We start from the raw sequence: 16,492 nt of genomic DNA on the forward strand, positions 1-16,492 counted from the left end.
GAATCAGGAAAGAGGAACTGAAACGGAAGCAAAGCAAAGCGGAGGTTTTCCCAGGAACATGGCAGGCGCGGAAAGCAACCACTCCAAACTGTGCAGCAAGTTCCCGGGACGCAGAAGGAACAGCTCAGCGGGGAAAGAGCACCAGTGACCTGACCCTCTAGTCACGGAAAACTGTACTGAGAATTATTTTACTGTCAGGAGGTGGAAGAAGACTTTATCATAAAGAGACTCAAAGATAATTAAACAGAAATGACACAACAATTCACTCTAGAGTAACTCAAGAAAACTGTACACAAAAGAAAATACAATCACGGTACACTATTTTAGCGACCATATTTACAGTCACTATAATAAAAAATAAATCAAGGGGGTGGGTGAGGAAGGGAGAGCCATATACGCACACTTTTGCACAGAGCACCTTAGAAAAACTATCAAAAGTGGCATCACGCCTGCTCTTAAAGTAGGAATTAGGGTCCTTGAAGATGGGCAGGAGACTTTCCCTCCACATATGACTGATTTATTGTTCTTGCATTTTTCTGGGCAAACTAAATAAACAATCCAGTTTGCTTTTCTCATATAAACCAGGTTTGAGGACCTGGTTAATTCTAATCCTACACAGGGCCTGTAGGACTGGGCGGCTGCGCCACGTCCAGAAAGCATGCAGGAACCACTGACCAGACCTCAGAGTGGGGCAGAAGCAGTTCTCCAAAGGGAAGGGTGCTCTGGAGAGACAGAGGACTGACGGCCCTTCTGACCCCCACATGGCTGTGCTCCACATCTGACCTTCAATCTGCAAGGTAAGAGTACATGAGGAAGGAACAGACTGCTCCAGAAAGAGAGCCAGATGACCTGCTGCTGTACATTTCTCATTCTTCTCACAGGCTTCAGATAGAAAGCCTAGAAAGAGCCTGCCTTTAGGGGACATGGGCTCGAGCCCTGGTCCGGGAAGATCCCACATGCTGCGGAGCAACAAAGCCCGTGCGCCACGACTACTGAGCCCTCGCTCTAGAGCCCGCCAGCCACAACTACTGAGCCCAAGTGCCACAACTACTGAAGCCCGTGCGCCTAGAGCCCGTGCTCCGCAACACGAGAAGCCACCACAATGAGAAGCCCATGCACCACAACGAAGAGTCGCCCCTGCTCGCCGCAACTAGAGAAAGCCTGTGCGCAGCAACGAAGACCCAATGTAGCCAAAATAAATAAATTTAATTAATTAATTAATCAATTTCAAAAAGAGCCTGCATTTAAGGAAAGCCATCTTTACTGCCTCTAAAGATTTATGGAAAGTTCTTCCCATGGTCCAGCCCAGCTCAATACAGGAAGCAACGCTGGGTGTTAAAGCCAAACACCAGATAAGCAATAAAGTATTCCTATGTCTTCTGTACTTACAGCCCACACAAGGATCCTTCTAGTACGTACGGTTGGAGCATGGAAGACTTACTTTTCACTGTATACCCATGTTTTAATTAGAAATTTTTAATCCAGGTAAATAAGGATGTCTAAGAATAAATACGTATTTAATCTAATGAATCTCAGTATTTCCTGGGAAAGTGGACACAGCAACAAGTTCCACTTTATGAAGATGATTCATCCACGTATCTCCTCCGTTAACACACACCGGTCCTCATCACTGATAACATCAAAACCTATAACATTTTTTAAGTTACACAATTATATTTTAGATGTTTCAAGAGAGAGACCCTAGAGTTCAGAGATTTACATTTCAGTATTTACAGGTAACAAACAGGCTATGACACCGAGGATGCACGTCCCAGGGATGGAGGCACAGGGTGGAGGGTTCTGTGCAAAACAAGGTGCTGCCTGTGCGGACTGGGTAACGGGGGCAGCACAACAGAGTAGCCTACTGTTTCTTATATGTGAAATTTGCCTTAATAAAAACATGAAGAAGCCTACTGAAAATCTGTATCGATTTTTAAGAGGTAAAACATTATCACCAAGACGACCTATCACCACTGGCTGAGGAAGTCACGAGGGTGACACGCGCTGGAGGGGTTTCTGATCCCATTAAACCAAAAGCTGGAAAACACGTTAACAAGGGTTAGTGAAAATGTAGTCAACACTCACCAAGCGTTTTGAGTCTTCATTCTGTTTGTAAAAAAACAGAAGCTGCCTCACCAAAAGGGTAAGGGTGGGACCGTTGGCGATGGAAAAAGTGCCACCGGACTGGGACAAGCTGGCCCGGCGATCAAATGCACTTCTCTGGATGGAATACTGAAAACAAAACAAGACATAAAGACAGGATCACATGATCGTATGGTCTAAATGGTCACTCAGTGTTTAAACTGGAGTAGTGGAAACGGACAATTAAGATTCCGTTACTGAGAAGTTATCATTGGTAAAGGGTTAATGAAACCCGAAAAGCCTGGAATGTAGTGACAGAGCCATGAACACCCTATGCAGGAGTCTTCCATCACCTCCTTCTACTGTGATCTTTAGCCATGGTTTGGCCTATGTTTGCATTTAATAATTTAAAAAATCACCCAAAAACTCATCTGTCTATAAATCTTTATATAAACTAATAAAATAACTATTGGGGAAAATACTATTATCCACATTAACTTTCATTAAACAAGTACACACAAAAACACATACAAATTGAATTCCACTTCTAAGAATCCAAGGCCATATTTAAAATAAGCTCTCAGGGCTTCCCTGGTGGCGCAGTGGTTAAGAATCCGCCTGCCAACACAGGGGACAAGGGTTCGAACCCTGGTCCGGGAAGATCCCACATGCCGTGGTGCAACTAAGCCCATGGGCCACAACTACTGAGCCTGCGCTCTAGAGCCTGCAAGCCACAATTACTGAGCCCACGTGCCACAACTACTGAAGCCTGTGCGCCTAGAGCCTGTGCTCCGCAACAAGAGATGCCACCGCAACGAGAAGCCCTTGCACCGCAACGAAGAGTAGCCCCCGCTCGCGGCAACTAGAGAAAGCCCGCGCACAGCAATGGAAGACCCAACGCAGCCAATCAATCTATTAAAAAATAAAAATAAAATAAGCTCTCTCATACCTTTCTAATTCCTTCTCAGTTTAAAAACAAACTTACTTGCTGTTTTCTGTCTCTATAGCCTCGAATAAATGACTGGATAATTATTGCATTTTTCAATCTTCGTCTTTCTTCCTGAATAATGCAGGGAGGAGGGAACAATGGGTCAGAATCAGTGAAAATGACAAATACTAGTTCAGACTCAAAAAAAAAACAGCTACATAATTCACGTACCACAAAATTCACTCTTTTAAGTGTACCATTCACCAATTTTTAATATACTCAAAGTTGTGCAATCATCACCACTGTCTAATTTTGGAACATTTTCATCACCCATCCCCAATAAAACCCCTGTACCCAGGGGTTTTACCCAGTCATCCCTCATTCTCTGTCCTCCCACCCCGACCCCCCAACTGCTGGCAATCACTAATCAATTTTCTGTCTATATGGAACTGCCTATTCTGGACATGATGTACAATGGAATCATAATATGTGGCCTTTTGTGTCTGACTTTTTTCACTTGTCATGATGTTTTCAAGGTTCATCCACGCTGTACCATGTAACAGTACGTCACTCCTTTTTATGGCTGTTCCACTATACGGATGTCTCATTTTGTTTATCCACTTATTAACGGATGGACATTTGAGCTCTTTCCACTTTGGGCTATTATGAATAATGCTGCTGTGGACATTCATGTACCAGCTTTTGCAGGGACATAGGTTTTCATTTCTCATGGTTGTGTATCTAGGCATGGAATTAACATTTGAGGAACTGCTGGACTGTTTTCCAAAACAGCTACATTATTTTACAATTCTACCAGCATAGAAAGACTTCTTTTTTTCAAAGTTTTTGTTTTAAGTATTTAAAAAAAAATACAGACAACAGAAGCATCTATTTTAAAGGTCACTTTGTTTCCAAGCAGAAAACTCCAATTTTTATCAACTCGACTCTGTCTTTAAAACTTTCAGGATAGGGAGGGTGGGAGGGAGATGCAAGAGGGAGGAGATATGGGGATATATGTATATGTATGGCTGATTCACTTTGTTATAAAGCAGAAACTAACACAACATTGTAGAGAAATTATACTCCAATAAAGATGTTAAAAAAAAAAACTTTCAGTGACCTAGCAAAAATATATATTCTTCATCATCACTATAACCACTGCAGCTAACAGTGTTTGAGAGCCTACTATGTGCCAGCCCTAAGACAGACACTTCACATGCATTCATACAATAACCTTACAGGTGAGCATTACTCCTGTTTTAAAGACACAGAAACCGAGACTTCCATAAAGATTGTGATGCCAAAAGATACGAGTCAGAGAGCAAACTCAGGTGTGACACGAAAATCTGTACTGTCTTATCACATGACAATGTTTCACATCTTCTATGAATGCCACCTACCAGGCTTGAAAGGCACATACACATTCACGCAATCTTGGGATTAGAGAACATACCATCAGGTCACAAAAGTGTACTTTCTGAGCTTCAAATGGTTACAAGGGAATCCTTGAGCTTAAACCTAGTTTGGGAATCTATTCATAACTATGATGACTCTAACAGCACTTAATTAAACACTCATATAACATCCCATGCATTTTCAAAACACTTATTTTTACTCATTCAGCTGTCTGCTGGGGAAGTCTCAGGAGCACTCCCACTCTCTGGCAGGTGCGCAGAGGACAGGTGAGTGAGTCCTCACAAGGCCCGGAGGCCTGCTTCACATTAGCTCATCCCTGTGGCAGGTGCGCTGAGGACAGGTGGGTGAGTCCTCACGAGGCCTGGAGGCCAGCTTCACATTAGCTCATCCCTGTTTTAAAGGGGATTCATCCCTCCCCCACTGCCTGCTGGAAGCAAATGCAACGCTCTCCAAAAGGAAGAGGCCATATTCTAAGCCTGAAGATATCGTTTCGGTTTGGAACATACAATGTCCGGTATTCAACCAAAATAACCAGGCAAAGACAAGAATTTAAAATCAAGAGGACAAACAATAAAAATGAACCCACAGGAATTCCAAACACTGGAGAGGAAACATTATCTTTAAAAATCTACAGTTACGTGCAAGAAATGAAAAGACGAGAGAACTGGGAAATAAAAGAATCAAAGAAAATTCTAGAACGCAAATAAAAACTGAAATTCAGAACTCAACGGATGTACTTAACAATCAGACATCACTAAAAGAGATAATCTGTAAATCAGAAGTTAGAACAAAAGAAAATAGCCAAACCAAAGCATAGGAATTCAAAAGAATAAATATACCGAAAAGAGTACAGGAGACACACGGGACATAATGCAAAGGTCGAACACCTCTGTCATGTGAGTCCAAGAGGTGGAGGAGAGCGAGGATGGAGCAGAGGCACGACCGGGAGAGGTGGCTGATTGAGAATTTTCCAGAAAAGATAAAGTACACCAACCAATACACACTTTTCCTGTTTGAGCAGTGATTTTCAAGTGAGGGCAACTCCCACCGAGGGAACGTTCGGTAATTTCTGGAGACATCGTGGTTGTCTCAGCAGGGGTAGGGAGTGTTTCGGCAGGTAGAGGAGAGGCCAGGGATGCTGCTAAGCATCCTGCAGTGTGCAGGACAGTCCCCACAACAAGGAGTGACCTGGCCAGAATGTCAGAAATGCTAAGGTTGAGAAACTCTGCCTGAGCGTCTGCATCTGCTGTTCCCTTGACCAAGAATGCCCTTCCAGCTTTCCACAGCTTTTCTTTTCCATCCTTCGGAAATCCGCTGGGCTCTCACCAGCTCAGGGACACCCTCCCTCACACCCTACATCCAAAGCCGACCTTCCAAGTCCCCAGCTCCGGATCCTGGGGAACACCTGTGCTCCACCGCCCAGCAGCAGACACACTGCTTCGTTCCCTGTCTATATACCCAGCCAGCAGAAAAGTACCTGGAACGTAGCAAGCTCTCAATTTATATTTGTTAAAGGAATGGATGAATTATTAAAAAACAAAACAAAAAATGACCTAGAAAAGCAGGCCATAGGACACCACAACTGCTGATCAATCAACAAAGTAAAGCCATTTTAAGAAATTACCTCCGAAAGAGAAAAGGTAAAATAAAGACTAAAATGCCAAATGTCACTATAGCTCCTTTCATTTATTCAGCTTCTTCACAAATAGTTAAGATAACTTGCCTTGACAGGGAGCTTTCTCCTTTTGCTTGACAAAACATGAACACTATACACGAAGACTTTCTACACCTTCTGGAAGCCGTATCGTAAGCAAGTAAGTGAACTGAAAGCCTATTTTCTCCCTCTATTCTGGAAACTGCTCTTTTAGTCCATCTTTTCTACATTGGTTCCAGAATAGATGACCTACCATAAAATCCAACAAATCCAGAAATGTTTCTGAAATTTAACATACATACAAATACTTAAGTCATGTCACATATAACATACATGTATCTAATATATAAAACAGGAAAACCAAGACTTATTTAGATGCCATGGAAAACGTTTATCTACAGGGACTATTACAAAGCTGTTCTTACCTCCCTCTTTCTTCTTTCTTCCTGAGTACGATGTAAAAGAGAAGCCTTTTCTTCCTAAACACAAAAAAGAGACAAAAGATAAAGGTTATAATTTCAAACTCTAAAATACTCTCATACAAAAATTATAGAATGTTGTGACCCAAAGGATTCTAGAGATCATCCAGTCAAACAGTCTGACTTAGTAAGAAATCTGAGGCACAACAGGCTAAATGGTTCCCTCACCCCCACCCCCGGGGCACAGATCTAATTGTAGTATTTCAGTTGTTTTCTAAGAATAAAATCTGATTTCCTTACACACACGTTAGTTCAGGTAAAACCGGGGAGATCTGAGTAAGGATCAGTGCATTGTATCAATGTCAATATCCTGCTTGTGAGCACATACTACAGCTTTGCAAAATACAACCCCCAGGGGAAATTAGGCAATGCAAACAACAGGCCTTTCTGTATCATTTCTAACAGCTGCATGTGAGTCTACAATTATCTCAATAAAAATTTCAGTGAAAAAAATCAATCTTTTATTGTTATCAAAATTTTAAAAATTCTTTTCATCGTAAGTAAAACTATATTTCGAATAAAATTACTTGATATGTAGAAGGATGTGAAGTAACAAATGGGAAAGTTAAACATTTCAAATAAAATAAAAATACTTACAGACCACCCTCCTCCCGCCCCAGAACCATTCCAGTCTATAATGTATGGGCATTTTATTTTTGTAAATTTAATCCAAAATAAAATTAAAGGCCTAAGACATCAACATATAAATAATTAGAAAAATTAATAAACCTAAATTTCTTAACACAAACATACAACTCATCAGAATAGAGTCAGAAAGTAATGAAGCCAATTTAAAATAATACTTTGATATGTGAAGGGAATACATAACTTGTAGAGCAAAGTTTCTAACTGACAAAATTTTCAGCCAAAGAAATAAATCCTCCAGATATTTTCCATTACAGAGAATTTTATTTCTTGAACTCAAATAAAAAGTCTTTATCACATGTCAAAGGTCAGAAAAGTATTTCGTTTTTAACTGATTAATTAAAAGGATGAGGAGCAATGGAAAAATCTAAAGTAAAGAGTGCTCAGAGGGCTTCCCTGGTGGCGCAGTGGTTGGGAGTCCGCCTGCCAATGCGGGGTACACGGGTTCGTGCCCCGGTCCGGGAAGATCCCACATGCCGCGGAGCGGCTGGGCCCGTGAGCCATGGCCACTGAGCCTGCGCGTCCGGAGCCTGTGCTCCACAACGGGAGAGGCAACAGCAGTGAAAGGCCCACGTAACGCAAAAAAAAAAAAGGTGCTCAGAATTATGGAAAGCTTCTAGATAAAAATACAGCCATATTTCTGGTCATTATCTTTATTTATGAATAGGAGGTAAATATATGTCTGTAATTTCTCTTCCTTCTATTCCATTTAATCAGATTTAATATATGCTCATTACTTGGTTATAGTTAAAGAGCTAAGATTTCTTAAAATGATACATGCTGTTACAACTATGAGAAAATGTACTTAATGTCTGAAATTAAACCCACATTTTACTTTTAAAACAATGGTACATGCCAGCAAAGCAGTCCCCAAAGTGACTTCACACATAAGCTTGGCTGCCACTAATGTAAAAGCCCTGGGGTCTGAGGGCCTGGCCTGTCTGACCACCAGGTCCCTATCATTGGCTTCAATGTCTGCCACATGTAGGGAGTTAAGAAATATTCACAAAATGAATGAATGAACATCTCCTTTAAGTACAGCAAAGTAGTCTAAAAGGAGTAACCATAAGAGCTGAAAAGCACTTCTGAATACCTGCAACACAGCACAGAGGATGAAGTATTTTAAAAATCACAATAGGTACCAATTATCAAAAAGCATAACTGGATTCTCAGTGAATACTTGAAATCTGAAGCATACGATATGAGATGGCTATGAACGCACCAGAGGCAATGCTGAATGTGTTGAGGACGAATATCCTTACCCTTTGATGACCTATAGATTAAAATCCTTGGACAGAGGACACCATATAAATGGAAGGTCACTTCTCTTATCTGTGCTCGGGGACTGTAAAGTTTCCTACTTAAAACAGCTCATTTCAAAAATTATAAAATAAGCACAGCAAGCAAATCCAAAGTCCTGGACACACATACAGAAACGCTTATATGTGACTTCAACTGTTGTTTAAAATGATGTGAAGGTCTTTCAAAGAGCACTCACGCTCCCTAAGATATATCGGAAAGGAGGCTGGTGGGGAGCAGAGGCCACAGAAAAAAACTGGGGTCACCCAAATGTGCCACGACGAGTTCAGAGGCACGGGGAGCAGCAGGGTGTGAGCGACAAAGGGCCCCGAGTGCCCAGGAAAGGCGCAGTGAGCAATCCCAAAGGCCTGGGACACAGAGGTGGCCACAGAAAGCCCGTTCAGCACAGAAGGAAAAGTGTGACAGCACTTAATCGCTGTCTGTAAGTTACGCACACCATCACATGCAGCACCTGAGCTAGCAACCAAATCCCACATCAGAACCGGAGCCTCTTCCTATATTCCCCAACGCAGAGACCGTCTCTGTGCAAAGGACATTCAAACGAGGCACAGGACAGGAATTTATTCTCAACAAATATTGGCTAACTCTTGCATCATGCTAGGCACTGGCTATTTTAAAAGTAATAAAAGTGTTTGTTTCCAAAGAGCACACAGTCTGGTGGGAGCAGAAGAAGCCAATGAATTGAGCACCCACCATGGGCCGGACACGATTCTAGACACTAGCAATAAAGCAGAGTCAGCAGGAGCGGCCCAGCCCCTGAGAGTGCACATCTCAATACAGGTGGGCACCGGGGACGAGGCAGCGGAGAGAAGGACAGGCACTCCGCCTCCGCGACTCAGAGAACTCTCGGAAGGAAAGGTGAATTGGAAAGAAATCTTGGAAGGCTGTGTTCAGAAGGATGACAAGATGGAAAGGCACGAGAGGGGGCGCTGGGCAGGAAGCAGGGCTGGAGGGAGAGGCTGGGCTGACCTCGAGGCCAGCATCGAGAGGGAACGGGAGACCCCCATCTCTGGTTAGGTGAGCCATATACCAAGACAGCATGGGATGGAAGGGAGAGAATGACGAAGTTAAAGCTCACTGACCTTGAGACATCTCTGGGACCGACAAGTCAGTCAACAGGTAATAAAGAACAGGGAAGAAGTATGGATTGAAAATTCAGAGTTCAAATCACCCATGACTTAAGCTTAAACTCCTTCTGTGGCTTCCCACCCTCTACCTGCACAGAGAGCTGCTACGCCTTTAAAACAAACAAAAACTGCAATATCTACTACTCATTTCCTAAAAGACCACTGGACACTAGACGGAACCATCTCTTCTCAATGCTCAATTATTTACATGAACCAAAGTTATGTAAAACCTACCACGCTGGTCTCATTTTCCTACTTCATGGTAGCCTATCTGAGACCGTAATTGGAGAACGACCAGTGTGTTCTAAGGGGTCAAGTTCAAACACAGCCTTGGCGCAGGAATATTCCGGTCAAACACCTCCTCCTCTTTCTCTTGCGCCACCAGCACGGCATGCCCCCCAACTACCCTCCAAGTCTCAAACGCCCCACCCCTCCCCAGCCTGGCCTTCCCTCCTGGCACTGACACACACCTGGCAAGCTCCCGCTCGCCTTAGGTGAGACTCAGCTTAAATGTCTTCTCTTCCATGAAGAGAAGATGACCTCCACTCCTACACCTCCACACAATGAACGGGTGCGTTCACATTCACAGACGGGAACCCAGCACACGGGGCTGACTACTCAACATGCAGAAAGCGACTGTATCTGCACTAGTCAGAATCCTGGAGGCCACACGGGCACCATCCTCAAAGATGTGGCCACCAAATGCCGTGGAAGGTCACTCTTCAGCAGGTTACGCCACACAGGGCCAGTCGGGCTGTGGTTACTCTGAAGAAGAGCAGAAAATACGAAAACAAAACAAACCCCATCCCTTAAAACAGCAGTAATGAATGATCAAAGTACGTCAGGCCCAGCAGTCAGGTGGGAAAAATAAAGGCATAGGCCGGATCCTAACTCGCAATTCTGAATGCCTACACATGGCTCGAACCAGTAAATAACTATTAACTTCTCAAAGTGAAATTTCACCAGGCTGCTAAAAGAGCAAAACAACAAACCCACCACAGTGCACAATGGGAGTCAGCATCCAGGAACTCACCCTAGCTGTGTGGACCAGGGCTAGAGAAGCAGTCCATCCCTGGCGCCCACGCCTGCCTCATCAGAACAAGCACTCCAGGGCTTCCCTGGTGGCGCAGCGGTTAAGAATCCGCCTGCCAATGCAGGGGACACGGGTTCAAGCCCTGGTCTAGGAAGATCCCACGTGCCGTGGAGCAACTGCAATGAGAAGCCCGCACACCGCAATGAAGAGGAGACCCCTCTCGCCGCAACTAGAGAAAGCCCGCAAGCAGCAGCAAAGACCCAACGCAGCCAAAAGAAAATAAAAATAATAAAAAAGAACAAGCACTCCAGGGAAGCCACAGACTCGATGTCCTAGCTCGATTTTTCTATTGGGTGTTGAAATAAATACTACTATGGGACTTAACTGGTGGCGCAGCGGTTAAAAATCCGCCTGCCAATGCAGGGAACACGGGTTCAAGCCCTGGTCTGGGAAGATCCCACATGGTGCGGAGCAACTAAGCCCATGAACCACAGCTACTGAGCCTGCGCTGTAGAGCCCATGGGCCACAACTACTGAGCCTGCGTGCCACAACTACTGAAGCCCTCACACCTAGAGCTCCACAATGAGAAGCCCACACACAGTGCAACAAAGAGTAGCCCCCGCTCATGGCAACTAGAGAAAGCCCATGCACAGAAGCGAAGACCCAACGCAGCCATAAATAAACAAAATAAATAAAACTGCCGTCTCTCAAACCACTAAAAAAAAAAGTTGTTAAAAAAAAGTTTAAAAAAAAATGACCATGTTTTTAAATGTTCTCTCACGTACCACCGGAATCATCCCACTCCATACTCTGGGACAAACACTGACCTACACTAATAAGGCTAAAGCAGGAGCAGACAGGTCACTGTCAGAGGGTCTCCAGGAAGACATAAATAAACAAGGAGATTCAGCCGCTGATAAAGCCGGCATTTCAAATTTGCAGAGAAAAATGTATTATTCAATAAACAGTGTCACAACAACTGAGTAGCCTAAATAAATGACATTGTATCCCTAAGTCTTCACATCAGAATAGATTCCTGATGGACCTGAGATTTATACACAGATACAGCACTATAAAAATACGTGAAAATAATGTGGGGATTGTTTTTAAAATCTCAGTGTGGAGGAAGACTTTCTTTAAGAAAGAAATATCACACCACACATTAAGTCTATCAACTTATTTAAGAATGATAAACTTCCTGCATGCCTCAACTACAGAGCCCACGAGTCACAACTACTGAGCCCATGTGTGCCACAACTAAGACCCGACACAACCAAAAATAAAAGAAATATTTTAAAAAAAATAATGATAAATTTGACCCCATAAAAAGTAAAACTTTCTACACAGAAAAATGCCATACCCAAGGCTTAAAAAGTTGACAAAGTGAGAATAAATATTTGTAACACTGCAAAACCAACTATTTGTAAAAGCTCTCAGTGATAATTTTAAAAGATCAACAAACTGGACGTCCCTGGTGATGCAGTGGTTGGGAACCCACCTTCCAATGCAGGGGACGCGGGTTCGAGCCCTGGCCTGGGAAGATCCCATATGCCGCAGAGCAACAAAGCCCGTGTGCCACAACTACTGAGCCTGCGCTCTACAGTCTGCGAGCCACAACTACTAAGCCCATGTGCCACAACTACTGAAGCCCACATGCCTAGAGCCCACGCTCCGCAACAAGAGAAGCCACTGCAATGAGGACCCCACACACCGCAACGAAGAGAAGCTCCTGCTCGCCACAACCAGAGGAAGCCCGCACACAGCAACGAAGACCCAACACAGCCAAAAATAAGTTAATAAATAAATTTATTTTTAAAATAAAAGATCAACAATCAAATAGAAAATTAGCAAAAGCTATAAACAGTACATACGGAAATAAAATATATTTTAAACATAAGAACTTCATCTTTACTCATTTTTAGGAAAAAATGCAATAAAAACACAATGATAGGCTTTTTAACCCATCTAACTGGCAAACTTTAAACCTCAGATAACACTGAGATGAAGATGGACAGCAGCCACTTTCTTACACTGATATGATCTCCTTAGAGGGCAATCTGGAAATATCTATAAAAAGAGCCTTTGACCTAGCACTTCTAGAAATGTAACCTACAAATATTATTGGCACATATACAAGTATATGCACCACAGTGCTGTTTAAATTAGCAAAAAAGCTGAAAACAACCTAAATGGCCATTAAAATACATGACAGCTAAATAACTTAACAGAACCCTCATTACATGGAGTATTGTACATAGCTTTTTTTTTTCATTTATTTTATTTACTTATTTTTGGCTGCACTGGGTCTTTGTTGCTGCACGCGGGCTTTCTCTAGTTGCAGCGAGTGGGAGCTACTCTTGGTTGCAGTGCACGGGCTTCTTACTGCGGTGGCTCCTCTTGTTGTGAAGCACGGGCTCTAGGCGCAAGGGCTTCAGTAGTTGTGGCACATGGGCTCAGTAGTTGTGGCACACGGGTTTCAGTAGTTGTGGCACGTGGGCTCTAGAGCGCAGGCTCAGTAGTTGTGATGCACGGGCTTAGTTGCTCCGCACTATGTGGGATCTTCTTGGACCAGGGCTTGAACCCGTGTCCCCTGCGTTGGCAGGCAGGTTCTTAACCACTACTCCACCAGGGAAGCCCATACACAGCTTTTTGAAAAATGCAGTAGATCTATTTGTACTGATCTGGAGCTATGTCCAGACGTAGTGCTGGATGGAGAAGCACAGCGGTCTATTCAACACGCTCTAGCGTGTGTTCAAACGAGAAGAGTGCACATCTCAGTGATTCGACGCGCAGAAAACAGCTCTGAGAGGACAGGGAAGCACCTGGGAACACAGACCCATTACAAGGATCAGAGACTGGGGGAGTGAGCAGTGGGGTGAAAGGCAGGGAGATGTTCATTTTATTTGAATCTTTATTTTCTACTGCTTGAATTATTACCCAAGTACGTGTAATACTTTCTCACTTTTTTAGAATAAGATACTAACGAAGCTACTCCAGAATGTAAGTTTTTAAAAACAGCTCAACAAAGCCAAGAATAAGTCATTAATTAAGTGGCTGGGAGGAAAAGAACAATAGGGTACCGGTAAAACGCACATTTAGATTTTCAATCTCAACAAATTTTTGGTTTCAATTTATTATAATTGAAAATAGCTTTTACCTTTTAGAGTCTACAGGCCTAGACAAGTTAGGGTTTCCCAGCCCAGTTATATACCAGTTTCATAAAGTACACTGAATCAACTGTTTTTGGAATGACTAAACCTATTGTTCCTATAGCAAACCTGTTGCTTTCAATGCTAATCTCTCACCTCCACAGCTGTGACACTAACCCTATTCATCAATATGTAAACAACAGTAAATTACAGCAAACTTCTCTATTTGATCTTTGAGCCTTCGGCACATTATCTTATCTACTCTGAAAATTAAATAGGCCAAACTTCACAAATACCATTAACAAAGATGTTTTTTAAAGGGAGGAAAATGCTTTCTTCATGCAAATGAATTTAGTGGGAACAAAATGAAGTTTTTAAAAAGTAAACCATATGTAGTTTAAATTAGATTTCATTAATCAACAGAATCAAAAAAAAATTTATGGTCAAAAATTTGAGTATAGGTCAAAGTAAATGTACATAACATGACAATTTCCGTAAAATCAAATGCTCAAATTGACTGCTAACCACTTATAAAAATAAGTTTAGCATGTTTATTAATACCTTGATTTTTTAAAAACTGTCAGATTTCCTTTGTTTCCAAAATATTTGGATTATTTTCCATTAGCAATTTACTCCATTTACCAATGTAAATAGAACAATCAGTTTCACATCTGTTTCAAGTTAGTACATTTTCCCACTCTCATGCACTAACACAATACTAATAGTTTTACATAATTTGAATATTCAAGTAAAATACTATGAGTTAATTAAAATGTTAAAAGTTACCAAACGTTTTATTTGTAAATAATGCACAACCTATGATCTGTGGATTTTTCCTTCTTTTATAGACCTATAAGAAAGAACCTTTGCTCTTTGAGAAGATAAACAAAATTGATAAACCATTAGCCAGACTCATCAAGAAAAAAAAGGGAGAAGACTCAAATCAATAGAAATGAAAAAGGAGAAGTAACAACTGACACTGCAGAAATACAAAAGATCATGAGAGATTACTACAAGCAACTCTATGCCAATAAAATGGACAACCTGGAAGAAATGGACAAATTCTTAGAAACGCAGAACCTGCCAAGACTGAATCAGGAAGAAATAGAAAATATGAACAGACCAATCACAAGCACTGAAATTCAAACTGTGATTAAAAATCTTCCAACAAACAAAAGCCCAGGACCAGATGGCTTCACAGGCGAATTCTATCAAACATTTAGAGAAGAGCTAACACCTATCCTTCTCAAACTCTTCCAAAATATAGTAGAGGGAGGAACACTCCCAAACTCATTCTACGAGGCCACCATCATCCTGATACCAAAACCAGACAAGGATGTCACAAAGAAAGAAAACTACAGGCCAGTATCACTGATGAACATAGATGCAAAAATCCTCAACAAAATACTAGCAAGCAGAATCCAACAGCACATTAAAAGGATCATACACCATGATCAAGTGGGGTTTATTCCGGGAATGCAAGGATTCTTCAATATACACAAATCAATCAACGTGATATACCATATTAACAAATTGAAGGAGAAAAACCATATGATCATCTCAATAGATGCAGAGGAAGCTTTCGACAAAATTCAACACCCATTTATGATAAAAACCCTCCAGAAAGTAGGCATAGAGGGAACTTTCCTCAAAATAATAAAGGCCATATATGACAAACCCACGGCCAACATCGTCCTCAATGGTGAAAAACTGAAAGCATTTCCACTAAGATCAGGAACAAGACAAGGTTGCCCACTCTCACCACTCTTATTCAACATAGTTTTGGAAGTTTTAGCCACAGCAATCAGATAAGAAAAGGAAATAAAAGGAATCCAAACTGGAAAAGAAGTAAAGCTGTCACTGTTTGCAGATGACATGCTACGATACATAGAGAATCCTAAAGATGCTACCAGAAAACTACTAGAACTAATCAATGAATTTGGTAAAGTAGCAGGATACAAAATTAATGCACAGAAATCTCTGGCATTCCTACACACTAATGATGAAAAATCTGAAAGTGAAATCAAGAAAACACTCCCATTTACCACTGCAACAAAAAGAATAAAATATCTAGGAATAAACCTACCTAAGGAGACAAAAGACCTGTATGCAGAAAATTATAAGACACTGATGAAAGAAATTAAAGGTGATACAAATAGATGGAGAGATATACCATGTTCTTGAATTGGAAGAATCAACATTGTGAAAATGACTCTACTGCCCAAAGCAATCTACAGATTCAATGCAATCCCTATTAAACTACCACTAGCATTTTTCACAGAACTAGAACAAAAAATTTCACAATTTGTATGGAAACACAAAACACCTGAAGAGCCAAAGCAATCTTGAGAACAAAAAATGGAGCTGGAGGAATCAGGCTCCCTGACTTCAGACTATACTACAAAGCTACGGTCATCAAGACAGTATGGTACTGGCACAAAAACAGAAAGATAGATCAATGGAACAGGATAGAAAGCCCAGAGATAAACCCACACACATATGGTCACCTTATCTTTGATAAAGGAGGCAGGAATGTACAGTGGAGAAAGGACAGCCTCTTCAATAAGTGATGCTGGGAAAACTGGACAGGTACATGTAAAAGTATGAGATTAGATCACTCCCTAACACCATGCACAAAAATAAGCTCAAAATGGATTA

At 41.8% G+C, this 16,492-nt stretch overlaps 1 protein-coding gene across 4 annotated transcripts in view; it reads right to left on the minus strand.

Annotated features, from left to right (window-relative positions):
• UBE3C (ubiquitin protein ligase E3C) overlaps positions 1-16,492 on the minus strand; it is a 120,727-nt gene that overhangs the window by 89,977 nt on the left and 14,258 nt on the right. For all 4 annotated transcript variants that reach the window (XM_032644074.1, XM_032644073.1, XM_032644072.1 and 1 more), the window contains exons 2-4: positions 6,506-6,559; positions 3,068-3,142; positions 2,086-2,232 (exon numbers count right to left, since the gene is read on the minus strand). In XM_032644074.1, coding sequence (XP_032499965.1) covers positions 2,086-2,232; positions 3,068-3,142; positions 6,506-6,559 — 276 coding nt within the window. The remainder of the gene's footprint in view (positions 1-2,085; positions 2,233-3,067; positions 3,143-6,505; positions 6,560-16,492) is intronic.

This window comes from Phocoena sinus, chromosome 9, assembly GCF_008692025.1.
Source record: "Phocoena sinus isolate mPhoSin1 chromosome 9, mPhoSin1.pri, whole genome shotgun sequence".
Classification (NCBI taxonomy): Eukaryota; Metazoa; Chordata; class Mammalia; order Artiodactyla; family Phocoenidae; genus Phocoena; species Phocoena sinus.